Genomic DNA, 26,634 nt, shown 5'->3' with positions numbered 1-26,634 from the left:
CTTTAGGACACTTAGTAGGCCTAATGACAAATCTTACAGATATGACAGTTTTCATCCGTGAGTGTCTCCGGATTCCTAAATTACTGCTGCAAGATTTGTTGGCAGGGCCTTTTGATGAAACTTTATTTCCCCAGCGGGGATATATAGAAATTAATTGCTTGATATTCTTGGTATTTCAAGAGTGAGTTCCTGAATATTTGGTTTGACAATACAACATTCAGGCATTTCACGTGAATTATTTTGATATGCTTAGAAAATGGGTTCATGAAAAGCAGTAAGCAGATGTATGCTATAAGGGTGCAGAAAGACTGTTTATAGAGAACAATATGTAGATCCATCTGCAAAGAAGCCAAACTGCAATTTTTTTGTAAAGGGATCACATCCCGGAATGCCCTCTTGCCTTTTTAGTTTTCGTGAAAGGAGAAGAACACAGCAAGCTGCATGGCTTAAGGAATTCAAGGAGCAAAGCAAAGACTAAAAGGCATAATTCATGGGCTTAAAATTCACTGCTAGACCAAAACCAGAGTGGAAATGAGAGAAAATGGCATTGAAAATTGACAGCAGGGACTAGCTACATGAAGTGAGTGTGACATTCCACATAGTGGACCTGGAGAGAACCGGAGATAAGAGTGACAAAATGTCACAGCTCACTCTCCAGAGACCTCTCTTTTCTAGCTGCAAAATCTTCCCTGCTCTAAAGAAACCTGAAACTTCTATTGAAATTCCAGAGTTTCCTTGCAGCAGCAGCAGTTTCTCACTAGATGGTCTTTCTCTTTAACATGAGTTCTCTGATCCAAACACTGCCATTGTCTTGCCCTAACAAATTAGGAGGAACCTGCAAACTGTGAATTATGCTAATGTGGCAACAGGTATGCCCTCATCTTCTCCTTGAAAGCTACTTTGCCAAGGAATATTCCACACACAGTCTAGTGACTTCTGATGTAGTTTGTGAAGAAAAGTGCCAACTTAAGGAGAACTTCTTCTAAAATATTTTTCCTAGACACTCAGTTAAGGAAGAAAAGTCCTTGATTTGTCATAAAATCCATTTTTTCTGTCTTAAACACAACTCACAACCAATCTAGTTTAACAAAAAAAAAGCTGCAAAATGCAAGTTCCAGAAATTTCTTTCTTTTTTTTTTTTTTCTTTTTTTTTTGAGATGGAGTCTCGCTCTGTTGCCCAGGCTGGAGTGCAGTGGCGCGATCTGCACTCACCGCAGGCTCCACCTCCCGGGTTCACACCATTCTCCCACCTTAGCCTCCTGAGTAGCTGGGACTACAGGCGCTTGCCACCACGCCTGGCAAATTTTTTTGTGTATTTTTAGTAGAGACGGGGTTTCACCGTGTTAGCCAGGATGGTCTTGAGCTCCTGACCTCGTGATCCACCCTCTTCGGCCTCCCAAAGTGCTGGAATTACAGGCGTGAACCACCGCGCCCGGCCACAAGTTCCAGAAATTTCTATGTGATATTGTACACTTGAGCTCATTCACTGAGAAATCCTTTACTCCTAACACAGGTCTACCATGCTATAATTCTACCTAAGTTATTATTTTTAGTAAAATTAGAGAACACAGTTAATGCAGATTACTCTGTCAACGTTTAACATGCAAATGGCTTGAAAGAAAATTAAATACCCATTTTCTTAGGTATTAAAGCTAAATGCCCACTTAGGTATTTTTAAATGAAATGGCTTTCATTATATTACTTTTAATCACAAATTGTTCATTTCTCCTGTTCTCGGTCATTTCCAGTGATAATTATAAGAAAAAAAATCTTCTCTTAAGGTAACAAATCCCTTTGAAGTTCAGCTGATCTTTACCCAACAAAAAAGGATATGAATGTCCTCAATATAATTGATGGTAGTTCTATTGTGTAATATTCAATGGTGTCACTAATTGCCAAAAATTATTGTGATGTTTATTGCAAAGAGTACATATATTATGAGTTGAATTGTATGCCCCTTCAAAAAAGATATGTTGAAGTCCTAATCCCCTATACATAGATTGTGACCTTATTTGGAAATAGGATCATTGCAGACATACTTAGTTAAGGCGAGATTATACTAGAATAGGGTCCTTGTAAGAACATGGCCATGTGAAGACCGAGACCCAAGAAAAACACCATGTGAGATTGCAGATGGGCACCTGCAAGCCAAAGAACTCCAAGAATTAACAGCCACCACCAGAAGCTAGGAAGTCTCATTCCCACTTGGTGCTGCTGCTAGATGACTATCACTGAAATTACACTTTCATCACATGTCACTCAACTAGTCAAAATCCCCAGGTGCCTAGTAACCACTGGATTCATGTGCCATCTGAAATTCTACATTAAGAGTCCACGCTAACTTCCCACTACAATCTAATCTGTATATTCCCAGTAGCAAAGACTTTGCAACTATCCTGCCAGAAGTCTCCATAATGTGCCTCTCACTTTCTAACCCTAGCATATTTGCTCATCCTACTCCAATCATCTAGAACACCTGTGCACCTCCCCTTGTCCTAATCCTGTGATTCCTTCATGACCCATCTAATACCGCATTCTCTATAAGAGGGCTGTTACGGCTTCTTTCCTTCACACAGTATTACCTCCTTCTCCCCTGTACTCAAATAACACACTTACAGCACTTCCCGTGTTTTCTTTTGTATTTGCCTTCATGTGTAGTCTTTCATGATCTTGGCAATCCACCTTTTGGACTATAAGCCATTTAAGGGCAAAAGTGTGCTTTATTCATCTCTGGTTTCTTGCACTCCACTGCCATACACATGTAGTCATTTAATAAATATACCTTAAATTAGCCCTACAAGTTAAGAGAGTTCTAATTCCAAAATGGAGCCTTGAGACAAGCTGGCTTTACTCCCTGCCATGGAAAACCAAACCCAAATATACAGTGCCAGGATTATCACCAGAAATATCCCAGGACTCAGATAGGAGGCAAAGCCCATCTAGGGGTCACAGAGAAATGAAAAACTCCTAGCACATGGTAAAAGAATCGTATTTCTGGCCAGGCACTGTGGCTCACGCCTGTAATCTCAGCACTTTGGGAGATCGAGGCAGGCAGATCTCAAGGTCAGGAGTTCGAGACCAGCCTGACCAACATGGTGAAACCCCCGTCTCTATTAAAAATACAAAAGTTAGCCAGGTGTGGTGCCATGCACCTGTAATCCTAGCTACTCAGGAGGCTGAGGCAGGGGAATGGCTTGAATCTGGGAGACAGAGGTTGCAGTGTGCCGAGATCATTGCACTCCAGACTGGTGACAGAGTGAGATTCTATCTCAAAAAAAAAAAAAAAAAAAAAAAGAAAGAATCGTATTTCCATATACAGGATGCCCTTCTCTTCAATCTGCCTGGCACCAAGAGTGTAAACAATTTCTCCCAACTCAAGGTTCCTACACTGAAAAAACTGAGATCTGAGGTAGACAACCAGCTTCCCCAATATCTTGCATTCCCTAGAAGTAGGCTTCTCCTTGCCTCAACCCATGAAAATCATCCTGAGTCCCTGAAGAGACATATCCCTGAGCTCAGCCAGAGACAAAGGCAAAGATGGAACTCCCATCCCCAGGCCTGGAGACTCTGCTCTGTAACTCGACCAAATGAGATGCCAAATCAGAGTGGCTCCTCAGTAGCGACATGTTGTAGGAGGTACATTCCACAGCTCTGCTGGGCAGGAACCCCTAGCCAGCTTTCTCTTTTGCTATGACCTCTGAATTTTCCTCGGAGTTTCTATATCAATGCTCACATATGGCTGTCTCATTAGGGTCATAGCAAAAATTCAATGTCATGCCGAAAAGTTCATAAAACTTCTGGGCTCCTCCAAAGATGACTGCCTACAGAGTCTGGGTCACATCTATCCAAATTTACCAGAACTATTCTCTTACTCTATCACTTACATGCACGTTTTCCTACCTCTAAACCTCTCTACTGCCAAAGCTGAAGGCATCTAACGATTTAGCTGAAGGAAATGCTCCACAAGCATGAATTACCATCAAAATCATGCAAAGGGACACAGTTAAATGTAAGTATATTATTTTACTTTCTCAGAGGTAATCGTAATATGTGTCCTACTATGCACAAGCTTTGAGAATCAGATTTTTAAAAGGCTATTAAATCACATTATTAATCAAAAAGGAAAAAAATGCAAAGAGGACAAGAACTAACATTAGTTAGCAACAGATGCCATAAATCTCTTAGCTCATTTAATCTTCAGAATTACCCATGGAGTTTATCTTCACCCTGCAAATAAAAAATCAGGGAAGAGGGAGGGTGTCAGAGTTAAACTCCCTGACTAGGCGCAGTCAGCTTCAAACCCAGGTGTAACCCCTGGGACCATATTCTTAATATCACACCACACTTTCTCCTAGAAAGTAGGAACTGGAAGGGCATAATGGTAATGATCACTAAACAGCCTATTCTGTCATGCTAATCAGGGAAACAGAGATTAAACAGATGAGAGCTCTATCAGCCGCATAATTTAGCATTAATTATTTGGTGAGCGCACTGCATTCATTTTGAGTTTTAGGTTCAGAAGACAGTTAACCTCATCCATTCCTATTTTTCTAGCTAGAATGTTGAAGTTCATTGCCTAATAAAATTTCATAAAACTAAAAAATAGTTTTGTGGTATTACCACATAATTGTGGAATATAATTGGTTAGCAAAAACAATGAATCGCATTAACTTAGTCTTAAACCTGGACTATATAAACTGAATAACGCCTGAAAGGTACCATAGTGAACATTTTTAGTGTTCCTCTCTCTTTTTGACAATCCATTTTGATTTTTTAAGTTTTTTCCCAAGAAAATTAACCTAGAATTATCATTTAAAATGTAGTCTTTGACCTTTTTATATTTGTATTAAAATTTTTTGACGTTGGATGAGTAAGATTCTACTGAAGGAAAGACAGTTTGTACTCATTTTAATACTAAAATGTATCATGATAATTTTCACTTATTACTCATAATTTTCTGATTCTGTCATCCTCAATTGTAGTTTGATGTTAAAGAAATTTAAAGTTAAATCCTGACTTCTAATTGCTCTCTGTTGAAAATTTCCTTATTGGATTTTAGAAGGATAGGATTCTAAAACACAGTAGTGAAATGTTATAGAATCCCAAAACAATAAAAATTAAGTAGACTAAATTCTTTCTATATTAAATTAAGAGTTTCTAGCTACTTAAATAATGAAAACCAGATCTCTGTTATAATATTTATGGTGAGAATGTTAAATAAATTGATGTATGACTCACTTTAGTATTTTAGTTTAAGTAAATTTAAGATCTAGAAGACTGTGTGTTTCCTTTTAGAAGTGCTGTTTGTCTTAGGTTTCAGCTGAGCTATGTCTCAATATGAGTCAGACACCTCCATCTGGTGGCCCAGCCATAAAATTCCCATGCCATACTTTTTCAAGCTGCTCTCTACATTTGTGTTGTTTCAAATTTCTGAGTTTTTAAATTAATAACTTAATCCTATTTTAAATGTTTTTCTCAAAATGTATTTCTCATGCAAAAGTGAATGATAGTCAAAATAATTAGTGACCTTTAGGAACCTAAACATTGTCTCATCTGTTCCTACAAGTCACTACTAATCATGAAAGACAGATGCATCCTTATGGCCAGTGAAAATAGCATTTTCTTCTCTTTCTCTGAAGAGAAGAAAAGAGTTTCTTTTAAATTGTTTAATATTTAAATTATCATTTCACAGTGATGTAGGCACAGCTCTTTTCAATATTCTGTTTTATCAGCCTATGATTATTTATTAAGGAACAAGAGCAAAAGCGTCATTTTAAAACCAAGGTATATCATCCCTTTTGCTTTCTCACAATTTACCAAATTAATTCTTTTATTATAGAGATATTTTTATTTTATATTATTTTGGCCAATATTCTTCCTGAAGAATCAGTGCTGATGTTTATTCAACATACATAAAATTGGGATTATGTAGGGTTTTTTTCTAATATCTTTAGAATACTTGAGAATCTGCAAATATATAACTTTAATGTCATTTATTATTTCACTCAACTCATAATGGGCTTTTTTTCAATCATTAAACAACCCACCTCTCTATTCTACAATCCCAAATCACTGCCCTGTGCTTACCCCACCTCTGCTCTCAAACCATTCTGATGCCTTCAAAATATGAGCTGGGACTCACATTTAATTTTTTAAATGAGTTAATAAATGCTGTGTTTCAACAGAATCCTTTATTTATTCCGTTAAATCCTGCCATCTATTTAAACAGGAATCTCCTCTTACTGTACATATGATTGAAATTATATATATATATATATATATATATATATATATATATATATGATTGGAGAGTTCAGTGACTAATGAGGCTTCTGATTACCTGGTACATAACATAACTGACTTCTTAATCTTGCCATGTTAATATTTATGAAAACTTTTAAATTTTTATTTGATATGTCCTATCTCTTTCTCTTAGCATCATTCCATCGATGTTGAGTGCATATTAACTCTAATTAACTAATTTTCCATCATCCTGTGTCCTGTATGAGAACAACAGTTCTGTCATTGTTAACTTATTCTGTGTTTCAAATGTCATATAGATTATACACTCTTGTTCACTCATTCTTTTGATTCATGTGCAGCACTCTTTAGCCATTGTCCATTGACTAGTAAAACTCCCACTTTGAAGAAATGAGAATAAAAACATTATCGATTAAAAAAATAAATTATTTTTTAGAATAGTAATATAACAGTATAACCAGAAAGGAATGTCCTTTTCCTTTTCAGAGGCGAGCTGCTGATAACTTGAGAAGACATCACCAATACCAAGTAAGTTGTCCTTGTACTATGTCTTGAAATTTTCATTAAAATAAAATGCAGTCCCCCCTTCAGAACTGACTCAGGAGGAAATTTATTTACTCATTGAGTATCAATACTCTTGTTCTAAAATGCCTCAGGAAGTTATGAGGAACCTGGTGAAGCGATACGTTGCTGCAATGATTAGAGATGCTAAAACTGAAGAAGGCCTGACCGAAGAGAACTTTAAGGTAACCATTTTCATCTTCATCACAAGAGGCAGATTGTGCAGAATATGGATCCAGATAGAGCACGTTTAAAATCAGAGCTGGAAATGCAGCTGTGTGTTCCTGCAAGCCTGTGTGCCTTCTGATTTTTCAGCTGAAACCCTACAGAACTGTAAAAAGAAAAGGAAAGCAAGGGTGAAATTTCTTCTCAAAATAAATTGTTTTCAAACATACAGAGAAAAGCCTAGTGCTTAATGGCATTCTGACTTACCTGATCCCAGAGTGAGCTTCTGTTTCTGAAATTTCAGCCTGATTTTTAAATCTGAAACATTTACTAACACACTCACAACAAAAACTTTGTGTGTTCTGAAAAACTTTGATAGCAGTGAATATAAGGTTTGAGTTTAATTGTAACTAATACACTTATAAACTTTCTCCTTGATAGTTTTTAAATTGTGTAAGAGGAAATAAGTAAAATGTGTGAAATATTATATGCTTGAATCACATGTTTAAAATAATTTAGTTTAAAATTATTGAGTGAGTGTTTAGAGATTTTGGAAGAATGATTAAGGTCAATAAGATCTTACAGGCCAAAACAAACAAACAAATTTTAAAAAATCTATAGGAGGTATTTAACATAGAAAATAGCAGGTTTGAACGTGAGAATGAAGTAGTGAATTAGGTAAGAAGATAGAGAAATTACAAAACTTAAAGTGCAGGTTGAAAACTAGCTAGAAGCCCAGATTTTCTTCACAGCCATAAAGTTCAAATTGTAATATTAAATGATTCATGTTGCTTTAGGAGATAGGTTGGGGCAGGAAGCCACCAAGAAGGTTGCCATCAGGATAAGAGTGAGAATTCAGTTGTCCCAAAAGACAAGGGAAAAGGATGAGTCTAAGAAATGCTGTTAGATCCGAAGAAATTCCCAGGATGTAGAGGCTGACCCAGATGTAGGGGGAAGGTCCTCTTTAAGACAGTAAACAACTGCAAGTAACTACCAACTCTTAAATTAGTCTCCACTTAATTTTCAGACATCCCTTTGGACAGAAAAATGTGCCAATATTAAAAATCTTATAAAATACACCCCAGAGACAGTGAGGTAACTTGGCAGCAGATGAATAATTTGGAGAGAAACTGTAGTCCCAGGGAAACCCAATATACTCAGCTGCACGTTGGTGGCAAAGATAACTCACGTTTCTTTTTGCAACAGCCTTAGGAAGTGTCCTTCCCAATTCCAATAAGGAAATTAGTCGACATCAAAATGACATCAAGTATCCGTGAGAGAACTGGGAATTCTAAATAGAACCACAATAGAGTAGAATCCTTGTTTTTAAAAAGGAGTGAAAACATTTCTGACCCATATATGAGACGAGAAAATGATGTTTCCAAATGTTTAAGTCATAACTGAATTTTTCATTTTAAATTCTACGTAGGAACTAAAGCAAGACATTTCTAGTTTCCGCTTTGAAGTCCTGGGATTACTAAGAGGAAGCAAACTTTCCACAATACAATCTGCGAATGCCTCGAAGGAGTCTTCAAATTCGGCAGACTCAGATGAAAAGAGTGATAGCGAAGGTAATAGCAAGGACAAGAAAAAGAATTTCAGCCTTTTTGATTTAACCACCCTGATTCATCCGAGATCAGCAGCAATTGCCTCTGAAAGACATAACATAAGCAATGGCTCTGCCCTGGTGGTTCAGGAGCCGCCCAGGGAGAAGCAGAGAAAAGTGAATTTTGTGACCGATATCAAAAACTTTGGGTTATTTCATAGACGATCAAAACAAAATGCTGCTGAGCAAAATGCAAACCAAATCTTCTCTGTTTCAGAAGAAGTTGCTCGTCAACAGGCTGCAGGACCACTTGAGAGAAATATTCAACTGGAATCTCGAGGATTAGCTTCACGGGGTGACCTGAGCATTCCCGGTCTCAGTGAACAATGTGTGTTAGTAGACCATAGAGAAAGGAATACGGACACACTGGGGTTACAGGTAGGAAAGAGAGTGTGTCCATTCAAGTCAGAGAAGGTGGTGGTGGAGGACACGGTTCCTATAATACCAAAGGAGAAACATGCAAAAGAAGAGGACTCTAGTATAGACTATGATCTAAACCTCCCAGACACAGTCACCCACGAAGATTACGTGACCACCAGATTGTAATACTTGAAGGAGGAAGCGTTTACCATACACATACGTATTTTCCGTAGTGCTCTGGGTGGGGGAAAATGTTTAAATTGTATTAGCAAATGCTAACTTACACTTTATAGCGTTTATCAGCTGTGGCATATTAACCTGTAATATGTTTAAATAAGGCAAAGGCAATCAAAAACCTTTTTGTTTTGTAGCCTGCTTTTGCTTTCACAATTTGTCTTACAATTGTTTTTGTTAATAAATAAATGCACCTTGTATTCTTGTACTGTTGCAATAACCCACAGAAACATTTTAGCTATCTTTTTCAATTAAAACAAATGCAATTTATTTCATGTGGTAGTTGACTCCTAAAATAGATATTTTTATATGCAAAAACCAATGTGGCTGAAATATTATAGCTTTTCATAATTTTTTAGGGTCTTTAGAGAGGGTTACTCACCAAGGACTTTTCACCTAGTCCTACAGTTTGGCTTTAAAACACAAATATTACCAAATTATTTCTTAACGACATGTAAATAATTATTGTACACAAAGCAAACAAGTCTTCTCATGGAGTCATATCTAAACTCCCTCAAATTCAGAAAAACTTTGTAGTGTTTTAGGTTGTTCCAGGGTTTCCTTTCAGTAAGTAAAAGAAGTGTTTGTCTTAATACATTTTGATGACTGATGATTTTTAACGACATTTTGTCAGGAAAAAAACTCGCCCCTCCAGTTTTTTTAATTACCTATTTCAGATTCAACTGCTTATCAGTATAAATATGAGTCTTTATGAATAACAGAATTTCAAAAATATGGCAATATTTCTCAGTTATAAAAAAATAATAAACCATAATATTGTAAGTATCTTAAACAAGCAAGATGATTACATACTAATAATATCCAAATGAAAATGAATTTATTCTAACAATCTAAATCTAAGTAAAGTTGAATTCCAGTATTTTCAATCAACGCAATATTGTAATCAATTCAAAAGAAATACAAAAAAAACTAGCAGTCTCCTCTTTTCACCAGTAATCTTTATATATTTCTTTAAAATTAAATCACTCAAAAATCATCATTAATTTTATCAGCAGATATAGATATATAGTTTTGCCTATAGGAAAAACATTCTTATTTCTTGTTTTTCTTTCTATTGTTTGCAAGGTAATTTAGCTTATAACAATTCACTGTACTATTACAAGGAAAGTGTTCGCAACGTACATAAAATTGATACTAGAAACTTAAAGCTTAAATTTTACATTGCTTGTGTCTATTTAAGCCACTACGGGAAGTTTCTTCACCACATAAAATTAGCATTTATTTCAAATCAATAGAAAAATGCTAAGTTCATTTTATTTCAAAAATTACTCTGCGAACCTCAGAAATTGCATGTGTTTATCATTGGCCCCAAACTGAATAATGTTATGGCACTCAGTTTCTCATTACCAAACATCAAACATAAGGAATAACAGCAATAACAATGCCAGCCTCTGTTCTATTCCTATACACCTGTTAACATTTATGTACTGCTCTTAACAGCCCTCTGAAGTAGCTCCTGTTTTTATCCCCATTTCACAGATGATGAAACTGAGACCAGCACTAACTGGCTAAGGTAATACAGCTCGTGATGGAGCTGCGATGTGTCCATCAGAGCCATTCCCTTCACCACTGCATTGTACTGCCTTTCAGAACATAAAAAGAGCAAGTTATAAAACATGCATATACGGGGGTTACCATTGCCACTTCTGAAGTCCTATACCTTGAGAGAGAATGAGTTTGGTATGCTTCATAAGAGTCCCTTCTTCTAAAGCAAGAGAAATGTGCAAAATATAAAATGTGCTGTATTGGATTCTTTAGACTAAATTACATTAAAGTTAGTAGATTTTAAAAACATATTTAGTATGTGATCTCAGAACTCAATTTGAAATACTAGATTTTAATTTTCAGAAAAGCCAGGAGCACTAAGCCCCTGTTCACTCCTAAATCTGGTTTTTGGGAATTTAGGAATGGGCCAGATAGATTTGGAGAAACACAAGCCTAAATGAATGTATTTACTGTTTCAAGAACACCTTTATCTCAAGTATATTAGGACTCAGAGCAAATCCTGGGGCTACTGAAATACTCATTTTTTTCTAAATCATACCTACAGCAGTAGAGAAATTGTAGGCCTATTGTTAATATTTGGGATATTTTCTATTAATTTCGTTTTGCCTCTCCTGTGCGTTGTTGTTTTGTTTTGTTTTTTCCCAAAGTAAGGACACTATACATAACCATTTTACATACTTTACCAGAATTTAATTTCAAATTCTCTCTGTTCCGTCAAGCAACACCAATAACAGTACAAGCAACAAAACCTTTTTTCCCCCAGTAGCTTATTTACATCAGGGGTTAAGGTGCTGACATTTTATAGGGGGACATGATGGTAATAGAGGAATGTATTTGGAGCAAGTAAGACCCTCCTTTTCAGTGTCCTAGAAAGGATGATTCTAACAAGCCCCAGATGTTGCTGACAGATGTGTTTATGAGTATGAACAAAGTGCTGGATATTATTAGTACCCGATGTTACTAATATCACTAGAATTGAATGCTATTCTAAATACGTAGTGACATTATGTAGCATTAATGAAGATGAGGAGTAGGGATAAAATAAGAAAAGTCAAACAACAGCAGGATAGCAAGCAAAGGAATATTGTTTCTTTGAGGTTTGTAAGTGCGTACTTCAGGGTGTTCGTTTCTATTCATATTTCTATCCACAGAAATTTCTAAATGCTACAGAGAACTTTGAAATTACCTTCATTTACATAAATAATGTTTCTCATTTTTCGTACTCTCTTAATCTTAAAAAATCTGTTTTTCTTAAATTTTGTGTCTGAGTTAGGTGAAGGAGTGTGTTGAAAATTCAGTTTAATAGACTAGCAGGTAAGTTTAAAACACTTTATCACAATTATATTTTGGAAGTCCCATTTATAAGAAAGTATGCTATAAAGATGTACCTCATTATTCGTAATAAAGGTTTTCCTTAAAATTTCTGTGCAAATAAATCTATATTAACTTCAGTAAGGAAACTGGCTATATTTTTTAAAATGGGGTGAATTATTTTATAAAATCATGAGTAATTTTTCGAAGTGCTAAACATCCTCAAAATGTATCTGTTTCATGAATTGAATATTTGTATATCAAATTTTCTTAAATTAGTTACTCTATTTACTGGATGGCAATTAAACTAATGCAAAAACATACTCACTTTCTTGCCTTGACGTAGACAGCAACTTGAAATACTTTAGTGATCAAACAAATTGATGAAAAGTCAAGGATAGTAGACTCACCATGCTATTCTCAAAGAAGCAAAGTCAATTTTCTAGCAAAGGTGGAGGAAACATAAGTAACAATGGCATAAGAATATATTCTTCTAACATTCAATAATCCTTAATAACTCTGGGATTTAGCCGAGTAAATGACTATCCAGTCTCACAGCTCTTTATTGAAGAGAGGCCACCAAGTTTTGAAATCTGTCCATTCTTAGTCCTCGTGCATTGTATTTTTAGCTGTCTTCTATGGTGTATACAGCTGCCTTCCATGCTCAGTGTCCTTAAAACTCAACCTAGTAAGAACCATCCATTGTGGCCCTGTAAATATGCTTACAATATATTTTTCTTTCTTTGTATTATCTGAAATTCTGACTTAAAACTAACCATAGAATTTAGAAATTTAATATTATGGCATTCCTCTTAACTTCAAAACCATTATTCTGATTTTACAATGTCTGAAAAGACATTTTGTTTATGCAGGGTTATCACATGCCTTTTTTAATTTAAATTTTAGAATCATGTTAAATGAGTTCACTGTAGGTAACTGGGGAAAGTAAAGCCCAGGGAATTTATGGAAATTATTTAAATTTACCCAGGTGTTTGGTGGTCAAGTTGGGGCTTAAACAAAAACCTCCTCATCTAGATATTTGAATGAGACATCACATTATAAATGCCTTGACCACTGACTTTTTATTTGGGGAACATTTTGTCTTCTTTGCCCTTGTAGAAGATATAGTTGTCCAAACATTCAAGTTAAAATTCAGAATTAATACCATATTATCTTTTGTTTTTCTACAAAGTTGTGTTAAGAGAATTTTTAAAAAGCTGGTTTCTTACTGTTTTCAGAAAATACACTGTTCATTTTCACTGGAAGTGTAGATTTTATGATAACCTGTATGCATACTGGTAATAATAAAATGTATTAAATAATATCAAAGCTTCTCAACTGAAAAACATTAGAGATGGACAATGTACAGTTGAACTAAGATTGGGACAATGGGACCAAGCCTGGATACAGTCACACCGTTACTAGGCTGACAGTGAAGACGTCTCTGCAAGTCAAATTCACCAGTAGCAAAACCGTTAATTTCCTCTAGAGCTGCACTGTTCAGTAACGTAGCTCCTATCCTCATACGGCTATTAATCACTTGTAAGTGTGACAAGTCTGAATTAAGATGTGCTGTAAGTGTGAAACACACACCAGATTTCTAGGACAGTATGAAAATAATGTAAACTAGCTCATAAATATTTTATGTTGGCTACATATTAAACTGATAGTATTTATGAAGTATTGATTTAAAATATACTAAGTAAATGAGTTTGATGTTTCTTTTTCCTTTTGCAATGTGGCTACTAGAAAATTGAAAAATATGTATGTGGCTTGCGTTTGTGCCTTGCAATACACTTCTATTGGACAGTGCTGCTCAGGAACATTTGTATTTGTTTCAGTCAGCTCATGTATCTCCATCATCTGAATTACAAAGGTAGAAAATTCTATCTTTAATTACTCAAAAAAATTTTATGTAGCTCTATTAAAGTTTGCAGTCTCTCCTTGATTCCTAATCTCCTAATGGACTCACTGGTAATAATTTGCTGTTTTTCCCTGTTTTTCCTTTGCCTTTGCAAATGTATTAATATATAAATATACATGCAGCTATATAGGTTATGGTTTTGTTATCATTTTTATCAAGAATTTCATCACACTATACCTATACCTTAGCAAATGTTTTTATCTAACAGTGTATCACGGAAACCTTTTCTAAAATAATTAAATATAGTGGAGCCATTTGAATCTATTTAAATAAATTCCTCGACTAGTTATTTTACCTAGTGAAATATTATCGCATGCTATTTTTAAAACCATGATAGAAGAGCTACTTATTGGAGAAAACACAAGGTTTTGTTTGTTTCTTTGTTTGTCTTTTGAGACAGAGTCTCTCTCTGTTGCCCAGGCTGGAGTCTAGTGGCACAATCTCAGCTCACTGCAACCTCTGTCTCCTGGGTTCAAGCAATTCTCCTGCCTTAGCCTCCTGAGTAGCTGGGATTACAGGAGCTTGCCACACATCTGGCTAATTTTTGTATTTTTAGTAGAGAGGGGATTTCACCATGTTAGCCAGGCTGGTCTTGAACTCCTGACCTCGTGATCTGCCTGCCTCAGCCTCCCAAAGTGCTGGGATTACAGGTCTGAGCCACCGCACCCAGCCCACAAGGTTTTTAAGTGATGAGCAATGCCTGATAGACAACAAGGTGTGTCTGAAAGGCAAATAAGCTCATTTGTCTCTTTCGTTTACAATCTTGCAGGGCTCGGTTTCTGGTACCAGCATCGCTTCTCAGCATCATTCTCTCACACACTATACTTTAGACATTCTAAACTTCTTTTAGCTCCTTGCGAGTTAGTATTGTTCTTTTCTCTAACATTTGCAAACATTGTTTTTCCATGCTTGAATAAGAATTGTACCAAAATTTTATTACTTTAAATAATTTTAATAAAGGATTTTAATTAATTCTAATCGACTTATTTTATGATTTCCTTTAGATCTAATCAAATTTTTTTACCAAATTTCTTTTTTTTTTTTTTAAGAAAACCTTTTCCTGAGGCTGCACATAAAGAGCCAGGTTACCTCTCTGGAAACAAAGTGTGATCCACATTGACATGCTTTCAGGGCACCAATGTACTTTGAGAGGTTTAATCACACCCAGCCGACAACTCACTGTGCCGTTTTGGCATTCAGAATGCAAAATGCCCTGTACTTTGGGGGAAGGCAGGAAACTGATTTTTTTTCATAGCTGCTGTGGAGTGACTGCAAGTCAGGCCCTTCATCTCTTTAGACCTCAGTTGCTGATATTTGAAATTTCTGGATGAAAATGTCTTATCTATCTCAAAAACATGAAACTATACTAAGTCATCTTTCTAAAGTTAGAAGTACCAAATATGAAATTAGAAAAAAAGGTTTTTTAGATTATCATAGATTCATATTCAATTGTAAGAAATAACGCAAGCATATCTCATGTACCATTTACCCATTTTCCCCCAATGGAAACATCTTTCAAACTGTAATGCAAATATTGCAGGATTTTGACATGTGTTTCATTATCCACTGATCTTACGCTGATTTCCAAAGATTTACATGTACTTACTTGTGTGTGTGTGTGTGCGTGTGTGTATTTGTGTTTATTTAGTTCTATACAGTTTTACCACACATACAGGTCTGTGTATCCACAACCATAGACAAAATACAGAAAATTTCTGACACCACAAGAATCCTGGAATTGTCCTTTTACAGGAATACCTCAGAAATATTATAGGTTCAGTTCCAGACCAGTGCAATAAAGCAAATATCACAATAAAGCAAGTTTCACAAACTTTTTCATTTCCCAGTGCATATAAAAGTTACATTTATACTATACTGTAGTCCATTAAGTATGTGATAGCACTGTTTCTAAAAAGCAATGTACATATCAAAAGCAATGTACATATCTTAACTAAAAAGGATTTGTTGCTAAAAATTTCAAACAATAACCTGAACCTTCAGTGAGCTGTGATCGTTTTGCTGGTGAAGGGCCTTGTCTCTATGTTGATGGCTGCTGATTTATCAGAGTGGTTGTGGCTGACTTTTGGGGTTGCTGTGGCAATTTTTTCACATAATACAACATTGAAGTTCGGTGCATTCATTGACTCTTCCTTTCACAAAAAAGTTTTCTTTGTAGCATCTGATGCTGTTTGATAGCATTTTACTCATAGAACTTCTCTCACAATTGGAGTCAGTCATTTCAAAAACCTACTGCAGCTTCAGCAACTAAGTTTAAGTAATCATCTAAATCCTTTGTAGTTATTTTAACAATCTTCACAGCATCTTCACCAGGAGTAGATTCTGTCTAAAAAAAAAAAAAAGTCACATCTTTGCTCATCCATCAGAAGTAATTCCTCATCTGTATTAGTTTTATCATGAGATTGCAGCAATTCAATTATATCTTCAGGCTCCACTTCCAATTCTAATTCTTTTGCTATTTCTACCCCATCTTCAGTGACTTCCTCCACTAAAATATTAAAACTTTCAAAGTCATCCATGAAAGCTGGAATCAGCTGTGTCCAAAAACTGGTTCATGTTGATACTTTGACCTCTCCTCATGAATCACAAGTGTTATTGATGATATCTACAATGGTAAATTCTTTCCAGAAATATTTCAACATACTTCACCCAGATCCATCAGAGGAATCACTATCTATGGCAGCTACAGCCTAACAAAATGTATTTTTTAAATAGTATGACTAGAAAGTCAAAAATTGTCCTTGATCCATGGGCTGTAGAATGGATGTAGTGTTAGCCCACATAGAAACATCTCTTCGTATCTCTCCATCAGAATTCTTAGGTGACCAGGCCCACTGTAAATGAACAGTAGTATTTTTAAAAATGAAAGAAAACTCTTGTTCTGAGCAGCAGTTCTCAACAGTGGGCTTAAAATATTCAGTAAACCGTGCAGTAAACAGATGTGCTGTCATCTTAGCTTTGTTGTACCATCGATTGAGCATAGGCAGAGTAGATTTAGCATAGCTCTTAAGGGCCCTAGGATTTTCGGAATAGTAAATGAGCACTGGCTTCAATCAACAGCTGCATTATACCCTAACAAGAGAATCAGCCTATTCTTTGAAGCTTTGAAGTCAACCATTGACTTCTCCGCTCTAGCTAGAAAGTCCTAGACAGTATCTTCTTCCAGTAGAAGGCTGTTTTGTCTTCTGGACACTTCACTGCATCTTCTACATTAGCACTTGCTGCTTTACTGTCCACTTTTATGTTATGAAGATTGCTTCTTTTCTAAACCTTGTGAAACAATCTCTGCCAGCTCCAAACTTTTATTTTCCAGCTTCCTCACCTATCTCAGTCATCATAGAATTGAAGAGAGTTAGGGTTATGCTCTGGATTAGACTTTGGCTTAAGGGTACATTGTGGCTGGTTTGATCTTCTATCCAGACCACTCAAACTTTCTTCATATTAGCAATAAGGCTGTTCTGCTTTAACACTTGTGTGTTCACTGGAGTCAAACTTTTAATTTCCTTCAAGAACTTTGTCTTTACATTCACAATTTGGCTGTTTGGCGCGAGAGGCCTAGCTTTCACCCTATCTTGACTTTTAACAAGTTTTCCTCACTAAACTTCATTATATCTATAGCTTTTGATTTCAAGTGAGAGATATGCAGCTCTTTCTTTCACTTGCACACTTAGAAGACTTTGCAAGTTTATTAATTGGCCTATTTTCAATATAGTTGTGTCCAGGGCATAGGGAAGTCAAAGGAAGGGAAGAGATGTGGGTAATATTCAGTTGGTGGAACTGTCAAAACAGAAAACATTTATGAATTCAGTTCACCATCTTAAATGGGCACAGTTTGTGTTGCCCCCAAACAATGACAATAGTAATGTCAAGGATCACAGGCCACTATAACAGATATAATAATAATGAAAAAGTTTACAATATTGTGGAATTACCAAAATGTGACACAAAGGCACAAAGTGAACACATACTGTTAAAAAGATGGCATCCATAGACTCGCAGGTTCCATTTGTAAAACAATGCAATATCTGTGAAGCACAATGGAGAAAAGTGCAGTAAAACAAGGTATACCTGTATAATACTTCCATTTCCTCTCCTCCACCCCCGCACCCATCCCTAACCCCTGACAACCACTAATTTGTTATCCATTTTTTATCATTTTGTCATTTCAAGTCAAAACATTATCAGTGTTATATAAATGGAATTATGTAGCATGTAACCTTTGAAGGTTAGTGCTTTTCACTCAGCATAATTCTCTGAAAATTTATTCAAGTTGTTTGTTTATGTCTATCAAAAGTTTGATTCTTTTTTATTGCTCAGTTAAATTCCCTGGTGTGGATGTAACAACATTTGTTTAGCACTTCAACCATGGAAGGATAGCTAGGCTGTTCCCAGTGTTTGGCTAATACAAATAAAACTGCTATGAACATTTATGTACAGGTTCTGGTGTGAACATAATTTTTATTTGTCTGGGATAGATGCCCAGAACTACAATTTCTAGGTAGTATGGCAGTTGCATACTTAGTTTTATAAAAGACATGTCAGTGTACTGTACCTTTTACACACTCGCCAGCAACATATGAGTGATTCTGTTTCTCTTTTCTTGCTAGCATTTTATGTGGGTACCAATTTGTATTTTACTCGTTCTGATTTCTATGTAACAATATCTCATTGTGATATTAATTTGGATTTTCCTAATGGATAATGATTTTAAACACCATTTATTGAGTTTACTCCCCATCAGTATGCCATCATGGTGACATGTCTGCTCATGTCATTTGTACATTTTCTAATTAGACTGTTTGTATGTTTGTTTTTATTGTTGACTTTTTGAGTGTCCTTTTTATATTCGAGATACCAGTCATCTGTCGGATGTGTTTTGCAAATATTTTCTCCCAGTCTGTAACTTGTCTTTTCATCTTCTTGACAGAGTTTTCAACAAAGCACAATTTTAAGATTTTAAGTCCAATTTTTCCATCTTACTTTGTATGAAAATTCGAGGAGCACTTTGCCTAGATCATGAGGATTTCATTCTATGTGTTTTTTTCTAAAGGTTGTATTCTTTTGTGTTTTATATATAATCATACTGTCTTTCCCATTTTTTCAAGTACATTAAGTAGCATACCGTATTAGTTCATTTTGCATTGCTATAAAGGAATACCTTAGGCTGGGTAATTTATAAAGAAAAGAGGTTTGGCTCAGGGTTCTGCAGGCTGCACAAGCATGGTGCTGGCATCTGACCAGCTTCTGTTGAACAAGAAGCTTTTATTCTTGGCAGAAGGCAAAGAGATATCAGGTGTGTCCCATAGTGAGAGAGAGCACAAGAGAGAATTGCTATACTCTTTTAAACAACCAACTCTCACGTGAGCTCATTACAACGAGGAGGGCACCAAACCACTCATGAGGGAACTGTCCCAATGACCCAAACACCTCTCACTAAGCCCCAGCTCCATCACTGGGATCGCAATTAAACATAAGATTTGGAGGAAACAAATAAGTAAACCATATCACATACATACAGATTTACAGAAGAAAAAATCTTCAGGAATAGAATCACACATGTAACGTAGAGGAAATGATGAGGGGAATGCTGACTGGCAAACATGCAGTTATTAATAGCAGTGAAATGGGGAGACAACACGAAAGAAAAATTATTTTTATGAGATAAAAACTAACCCAGTTACCCTGAAGTTGTAGCCAGACTTTTCTGAAGTTTGAAAAAAAATAAAACTCAAGTAATTTTTCAATTCTATTACATTTCTCACAACTTCTTGAACCAGATGGAGAAGCAATAAAGATGAGAAAAATTGCTCTGATGAGACTGGAAACCAGAAGTAAACAAATAAATAAAAAAATTCAAATGCAAGCCACTTCATGAAATTCAATGGCTGTTTGAAAAAGCATGAGATTGCAGAAATATGGCATGACACCCTGTGTTCTAAAGAATTTTCACTAAATTTGAAGCTTGTTAGTAGCTACCACTGAAACCACCAATCATGTATTCCTCTTTAGCTTTGACAGTGAATAATGACAACAAAAGAAAATAACCTGGGTAAAAAAAATTAATGTAATTCATTAGTATAAACTAAATCAAATTAGAATAATGAAATTATAATTTTATGAGACTGTGTATAAACCATTAAACATTACAATTTAGTGTCCAGCAAAAATATAGCCATTTAATGATAAAGAGTGTGGCATGAAATTCCCATGTTGATTAAAATCATTTGTGAGACTTGCATTAGAAGGATAATTATTTTTAATAAATAACCATAAAAATATAGACTAGAGTTTTGGCTAAGTCATTATGACATATAATACCATAATATTTTTATTCTCTGATGAAAATACAGCAATCAATTAAATTGTTTAATCAATGGAAACAATTGGAATTCTTCTCTTATAAAATTTGAAGTTGCCACTTTTTACAAAACTCAAAGTTGGAAATTGTAATTTAATGTATAAGATAATCTGGATCTCTAATTTGGCTTTCACTTTCTATTATTTTCCATTTATCCCCCAAATCAGAGTTTTGACTCTGTGTCAAAAAATGGAAGTAAAAAGATGAAGAATGCTTTCTATAGGAACTCACAATGTCAAGTCAGGAAAAATCTCACTTATGTTTTACATTGTAAGATCAGAAACATAGTGTTAGTCTCTGTATAGATGGTGCTTAACAGTCAGGGTTTGCAGACCACTTTTTTTTTTCTCCATCATTCATTAATGTGAAAAGAGATTACTTTTTTAAATTAGGTATGTATTTTCATTTTCTTTCAGACAGAAATATAGTAAGAAATACAGAAAAGGCACCATTTTTCATCTGACACGTAGAATAAATTTATTAAATTGATGATCTATTGATTATTTAGCACCTTCATATTTTTACTCACCCATATGGTAAATTGCTGTTTGAAATAATTATTACCTCCTTTATTAACATTGATTAAGCATACATTTTGTGACACACATTGTAATACTTGCTGAGGATAAAATAATAAAACAAAAAGTTATTGAACTAAAAGTTCAATCCTATGGAAATAACAATTAAGTGTGATAACTATGGTGTCCCCGGGGAGAATCTAGGAGGGGAATCTAACCCAGTATTAGGAACAGAGAATAAGGGATGTCTGTGTTATTTCCTAAAGATGAGTAATAGTCATTCGGTAGTTGATCTTTATCCTGGGAATAATTGGGTGTCATTAAATAATTTATTACAGGAGTTTGTCATGACAAAATTCTATTTAACTACAGACAGAATGAGATGGGAAATAATCCTCACATTTGCATGTCAAAATGAAAGAGAAGTGAGTTCTTTTAATTCTGAAAAGGAGCTTTTTGGGGATTTCACTCAATGGTGTGGAATAACCTGATTTCCAGTCTGTAGACGATAAATGGGGAATAAATTTTTCTAAAGCAAAACAAGTGACTACAATTCTAACAAGTTTTATATGTTATGTTTAAAAACTAAGTATGTTTTATACTCAATTGTAGTGAATTTTCTGGCCATTCTTAAGCATCTAAAGATTAAACATCTTTTTAAATAGCTTCATTAAGATATAATCCACATACTATACAATTTCCCTACTTAAAGTGTATAATTCAATGGTTTTAGTATATTCATAGATATATGTAATCATCACCACAGTCCATTTTACATTTTCATTGCCTCAAAAAGAAACCCTGTACTTTTCATCTATCACCACCCTGTGCTCCCACTCCCACCCACCTCCATCCCCAAGAAAACACTAACTTTTCTGTCTCTATAGATTTCCTGTTCTGAATTTTTATATGAATAGAATCATATATGTGGTATTTTGTGACTGGCTTCTTTCAGAACATAATGTTTTCAAGTTTCATTCATGTCGTAACCTGTATTAGTATTTCCTTTCTCTTTATGTCCAAGTAATATTCCATTTATGGATTTATTACCCATTTCAGCACAGCATAATGTATACACAAACTTCCCAGGGGTTCTTTTTTTTTCTTTTTTTTTTTTTTTTGGTGAGACAGACTCTCGCTGTTTCGTCCAGGCGGGAGTGAAGTGGTGCGATCTCAACTCACTGTAAACTCTGCCCCTGGGTTCAAGCGATTCTCCTGCCTCAGCCTCCTGAGTAGCTGGGATTACAGGCACCCACCACCATGCCTGGATAATTTTTGTATTTTTAGTAGAGGTGTGGTTTCGCCATGTTGGCCAGGCTGGTCTCGAACTCCTGACCTCAGGTGAGAAGAAACTTTTAAACTGTTTTGGATTTTCTGTATATATATGCTCTAGGTTCTTATACATTAAGTAACCAATATAAGATACCTCACTTATAAATATCTACTTATAATTTCACTGATTAATGAGCAATGAGGCATAGGAAGTAGATTTAAATACGTGTTGCTATTTTTCTTATTCATAATTTTAATCTACTTAGTCATAGATTATTTTTTACTGACATGGCAACTATGCCCCCAAATTTCACCAGCTTTTAATATCAATGTATTTCATCACTCTTATATGTGACACAAGAAAGAACAAATGTAGCCACTTTGGAGGATTCATGTTCAAATTACTTCCTTAAACTAGACCATAGCCAGACTAATTGGTCACATTAGTTGAAAGCGTGAGAGGAAAAGGCAAAGATGGGCTGGCCTGTGTGGAAAAACTAGGTTCATGATATTTGAAGATTAAGATTTCACTATGGATGAGAAAAAAAAATTGAGTAGGAAGATGGTAATGAGCACAACTCTACATCCACAACCATTAGGGGAAAAGGATAAGAATTGAGCTCCTGACAAGGCCTTACTCATTTTTTTTTCTTTTTTGAGATGGAGTCTCCCTCTGTCACCAGGCTGAAGTACAGTGGTATGATCTCGGCTCACTGTAACCTCCGCCTCCCGGGTTCAATCAATTCTCCCGCCTCAGCCTCCTGAGTAGCTGGGACTACAGGCACACACCATCATGCCCAGCTAATTTTTGTATTTTTAGTAGAGAGGGGATTTCACTATGTTGACCAGGATGGTCTCAATCTCCTGACCTTGTGATCCACCTGCCTTGGCCTCCCAAAGTGCTGGGGCCACAGGCATGACCCACTGCACCTGGCCTCATTTGCTGTTTCTTGTCCCTATCAACAGCAATTTAAAGATAAATAAATGTTTTTGAAGAAGTCAGGCTAATCATGGATACAAATATTCCAAATACGTATAATCTCACTAAATTGGGAAGGAACTTGGCTGTAATCATGTTTAATGAGTGAAACTAGCCAAAGGCATCCCTAAGCCCAAATATTTTGGCCAGAATTTTCTGCTTTGACTATTGGACTTGGAAGCAAAAACTTCAATTTCTATCTTTATCCTAATGTCTCTATTGGCTCATTTATATAATGGGAAAATAGCTACTTACTATTCTGGACCAAGGAGCTCAGTTATCATTATGATTTAAAACATGAAGAAATAAAATTATTGTGTTAAGTATAAAGAATTATGTGTGCATGAGTTTTTTTCATTATATTAGGATAACACTAAGGAATGCCAAAGATTTTAGGATTAAGTCATATATGAGTTTCTTCTCATACAACTGGGATCACATAAAATGGCAAGTTACCTTAAGGAAGCTGGAGGAGCCACAGGCTCAATCTGGCCTAATGTATGAATGTAGCTAAACAATGAAAGTCTGTCAGGATGGAGAGATAACCACAATTGGTAAAAATGCCATTAGAAAAAGGGAAAGGAATGTTAGAGAAGCCGATGGCACTGTCCACTCAAATACTTCCTTGGAGGCATTTTTAGCCAATAGACTTAAATCATTGAGGTCCTATGGTTGTAGCTGACCCAGTTGTGGAAATAAATGCAGATATATTAGCTGGATGCCGCTGATACCATGACTAAAAACTAATTTTCTGATTCTAACTAAGTACCGATTATAGCCTTACTCATGGAACAAATGCACTACTGATGTTGAACATGTAGTCTGGTTTGAGTGCTAGCAATAACTAGGGAAATAAGAAGTGGTTATCCTGACTGCAGAAAACAGCCTCCTGCATTTAACAAACTTGAGTCTGTAAGAGATGAGGCCATACTACAGATGCTGACAAAGTTAGATTTCAGAGTCTGCAGACAAAGAGCCAGACCCTGAATTAAGGGTCATTCATCAAGGGAGGCCAGCTTGCGAGACCTCCTGGCATGTAATCAGCTGGTATTTCTCAACCGGTACACATGTGTGCATCCCTAGGCAAGTTTGCTAGTCTAAGAGCCACAGATATTAGTATTATTGCCAAATCTCATTGTACACATTATATTGCAGACCTACCAAAGTTTATTATCTCAGTCCATTTTATGTTACTTATAGTAGAATACCTGAAACTGTGTAATTTATAAGTAAAATGAATTTATTTCTTACAATTATGGAAGCTGAGAAGTCCAAGGTCAAGGGGTTGCATCTGGCGAGAGCCTTTTTGCTGGTGGGGATTCTGAGACAGTGCAAGGTATCACATGGTGAGAGGGCTGTGTGTGCTAGCTCAGGTTGCTCTCCCCCTTCTTATGTAGCCACCAGTTTCATTCCCATGATAACCCATTAACCTATTGATTCATAAATGGATTAATCCATTCGTGAGGGCAAAGTCCTCATGATCCAATCACCTCTTAAGGGCCCCATCCCTCAATACTGCCACACGTGGGATTAAGTTTCAACATGAGTCTTTGGAGAGGACTGTCAGTTCACAGTAGTTACTAAACACACACAAAATTAAGAGGATCACAAATAATATCAAGTAAGCTTATATCCAATTCTGAAGTTTACATGTGCCAATTAAGCTTATGTATATCCTAGTGCTTGATTTGAAAGACCAACTCAAGCTGATGGTTAGTTAAGAAAAATGGAGAAGTCAAGTAGAATACTCAGGTCTGTAGCCTGGGTGGATGTGTAGTTCAAGGAATAAACAATGTGAAAGGAAATAACCAAACAATCTAGGTAACTGTAGCCAGTGAGATAGTAGAAAATATTGAAATGCAAGAAAGAAAACTCTCTCAAGAGAAAGTAGCTTACATTGACAGAGCTTCAAGAGGTCAAATAATATAAAGATAGAATTTCTTGGGGAACAGCAGAAATAAAGAAGAACAACATAGATTAGAGTAAGTTAACATTAGATTTACAGGGTAGAAGAGCAATACGGTGAAAGGCATATTGAAAATATAAAAAGATTCAGCTTCCATCTTCCTGCTCTCCAGATACGTGGAATCTGGACAATAAACCACAACCACAAGTCAGGGCTACATGGGGAGGTGGTTTTCTCAGGAGAGAACCAAGGTTTCAGGTATGGAAAACTGTTCAAAATTATTTTCAAAGTAGAAGGTGATTATTTAAAACTAATAATTTTTACCATGAAATAAGCAAATAAATAGTTGTTCCAGAATTTAAAATGGAAAGATTTTGAAAAGAAATCATAGGAGAAGGCCGGCACGGTGCCTCATGCCTATAATCCCAGCACTTTGGGAGACTGAGGTGGGCAGATCATGAGGTCAAGACTTCAGGCCCAGCCTTGATAACCATGGTAAAACCCTGTTTCTACTAAAAATATAAAAATTAGCCAGGCATGGTGGTGGGTGCCTTTAATCCCAGCTATCTGGGAGGCTAAGACATGAGAATAGCTTGAACTCGGGAAGCAGAGGTTGAAGTGAGCCAAGATCACGCAATCGCACTCTAGCCTGGGACAGAGCGAGATTCCGTCTCAGAAAAAGAAAGAAAGAAAGAAAGAAATCACAGGAAAAATAGATGACTGGAAAAATAACATTAAGGGTAATTAACCATATAACAAAGATATAAAACAGAGTAGTCTGGTGTGTTTCAAGGTTTACCAAAATACTTGGTTTCTCACATTTTTGGTGCACTTGGGGAGAAAGTGGAAACATTATTTTTATTACTTTCCTGTCTGGGAAAAATCAATCTCAATTTTGATTGTGTTTCCGAGGGAATCTTAGCCCAGGTGAGATGGCATGTGATGGGTTTTTAATTAGAGATTATGATTCTAACCAGGAGTCCTAAGTAGCGATAGATTTATTCATTTGTTGAATAAAAACAGTAACTGAAATCAACAGTAGCTTGAGAATTGTTGCTTAAAACTAAGAAAGAAAAAATTGAGATTTGTTAAAATATGACAAAAGTTTATTCAGGAGAAGATAAGGAATCCACTGTAATTTTTATACAAGGTTGTTAAAGGTAACTTCCAGCTCTCAATTTTTATGACAGTATTTAAAAATCATCAGACTATCTAACATTTTTCTTAACCAGAAACTTATGTGTTGCTTCTCTGTGTATTTTCTGCCTCTCTCTCTGAAATATTCTCTAGAAGGGCAGGAGATTTACCCATCTTGTTTATGATTATATTTGCAGTGTCTATAAAAGTCCTGGGGTTTTAGTGTATACCTAACAAATATTTTTGAATAAAGTTTTTGAAATTTTTCTCATACTACCATTTCACCTGCCATTCTGATTTCCTCTATCAAGTCAAAGAAGTAGGAATAATAAAATGTCTATAAACTCAGTGGTTACCTAAAATTATAAATTTCATAGAAAATTTAACAAAGAAATACATTTTTGAACATTCATTTGAGAGATTTTCAGACATATTTTATTTAATGTAACTCATAAAGGTTATTAATAGTTTACAGTTTCACAGTTTTCTCAATGAAG

At 35.6% G+C, this 26,634-nt stretch overlaps 1 protein-coding gene across 4 annotated transcripts in view; it reads left to right on the top strand.

Moving 5' to 3' along the window:
* TRPC4 (transient receptor potential cation channel subfamily C member 4) overlaps positions 1-9,462 on the top strand; it is a 229,219-nt gene extending 219,757 nt beyond the window's left edge. For all 4 annotated transcript variants that reach the window (XM_003806917.7, XM_063595763.1, XM_063595762.1 and 1 more), the window contains 3 exons: positions 6,748-6,789; positions 6,918-7,007; positions 8,417-9,462. In XM_003806917.7, coding sequence (XP_003806965.1) covers positions 6,748-6,789; positions 6,918-7,007; positions 8,417-9,139 — 855 coding nt within the window. In that variant the 3' untranslated portion in view covers positions 9,140-9,462. The remainder of the gene's footprint in view (positions 1-6,747; positions 6,790-6,917; positions 7,008-8,416) is intronic.
* The last annotated feature ends 17,172 nt before the right edge of the window (positions 9,463-26,634 follow it).

The sequence above is a fragment of the Pan paniscus genome, chromosome 14 (assembly GCF_029289425.2).
Source record: "Pan paniscus chromosome 14, NHGRI_mPanPan1-v2.0_pri, whole genome shotgun sequence".
Lineage (NCBI taxonomy): Eukaryota > Metazoa > Chordata > Mammalia > Primates > Hominidae > Pan > Pan paniscus.
This window is presented reverse-complemented; position numbering and strand designations above follow the sequence as displayed.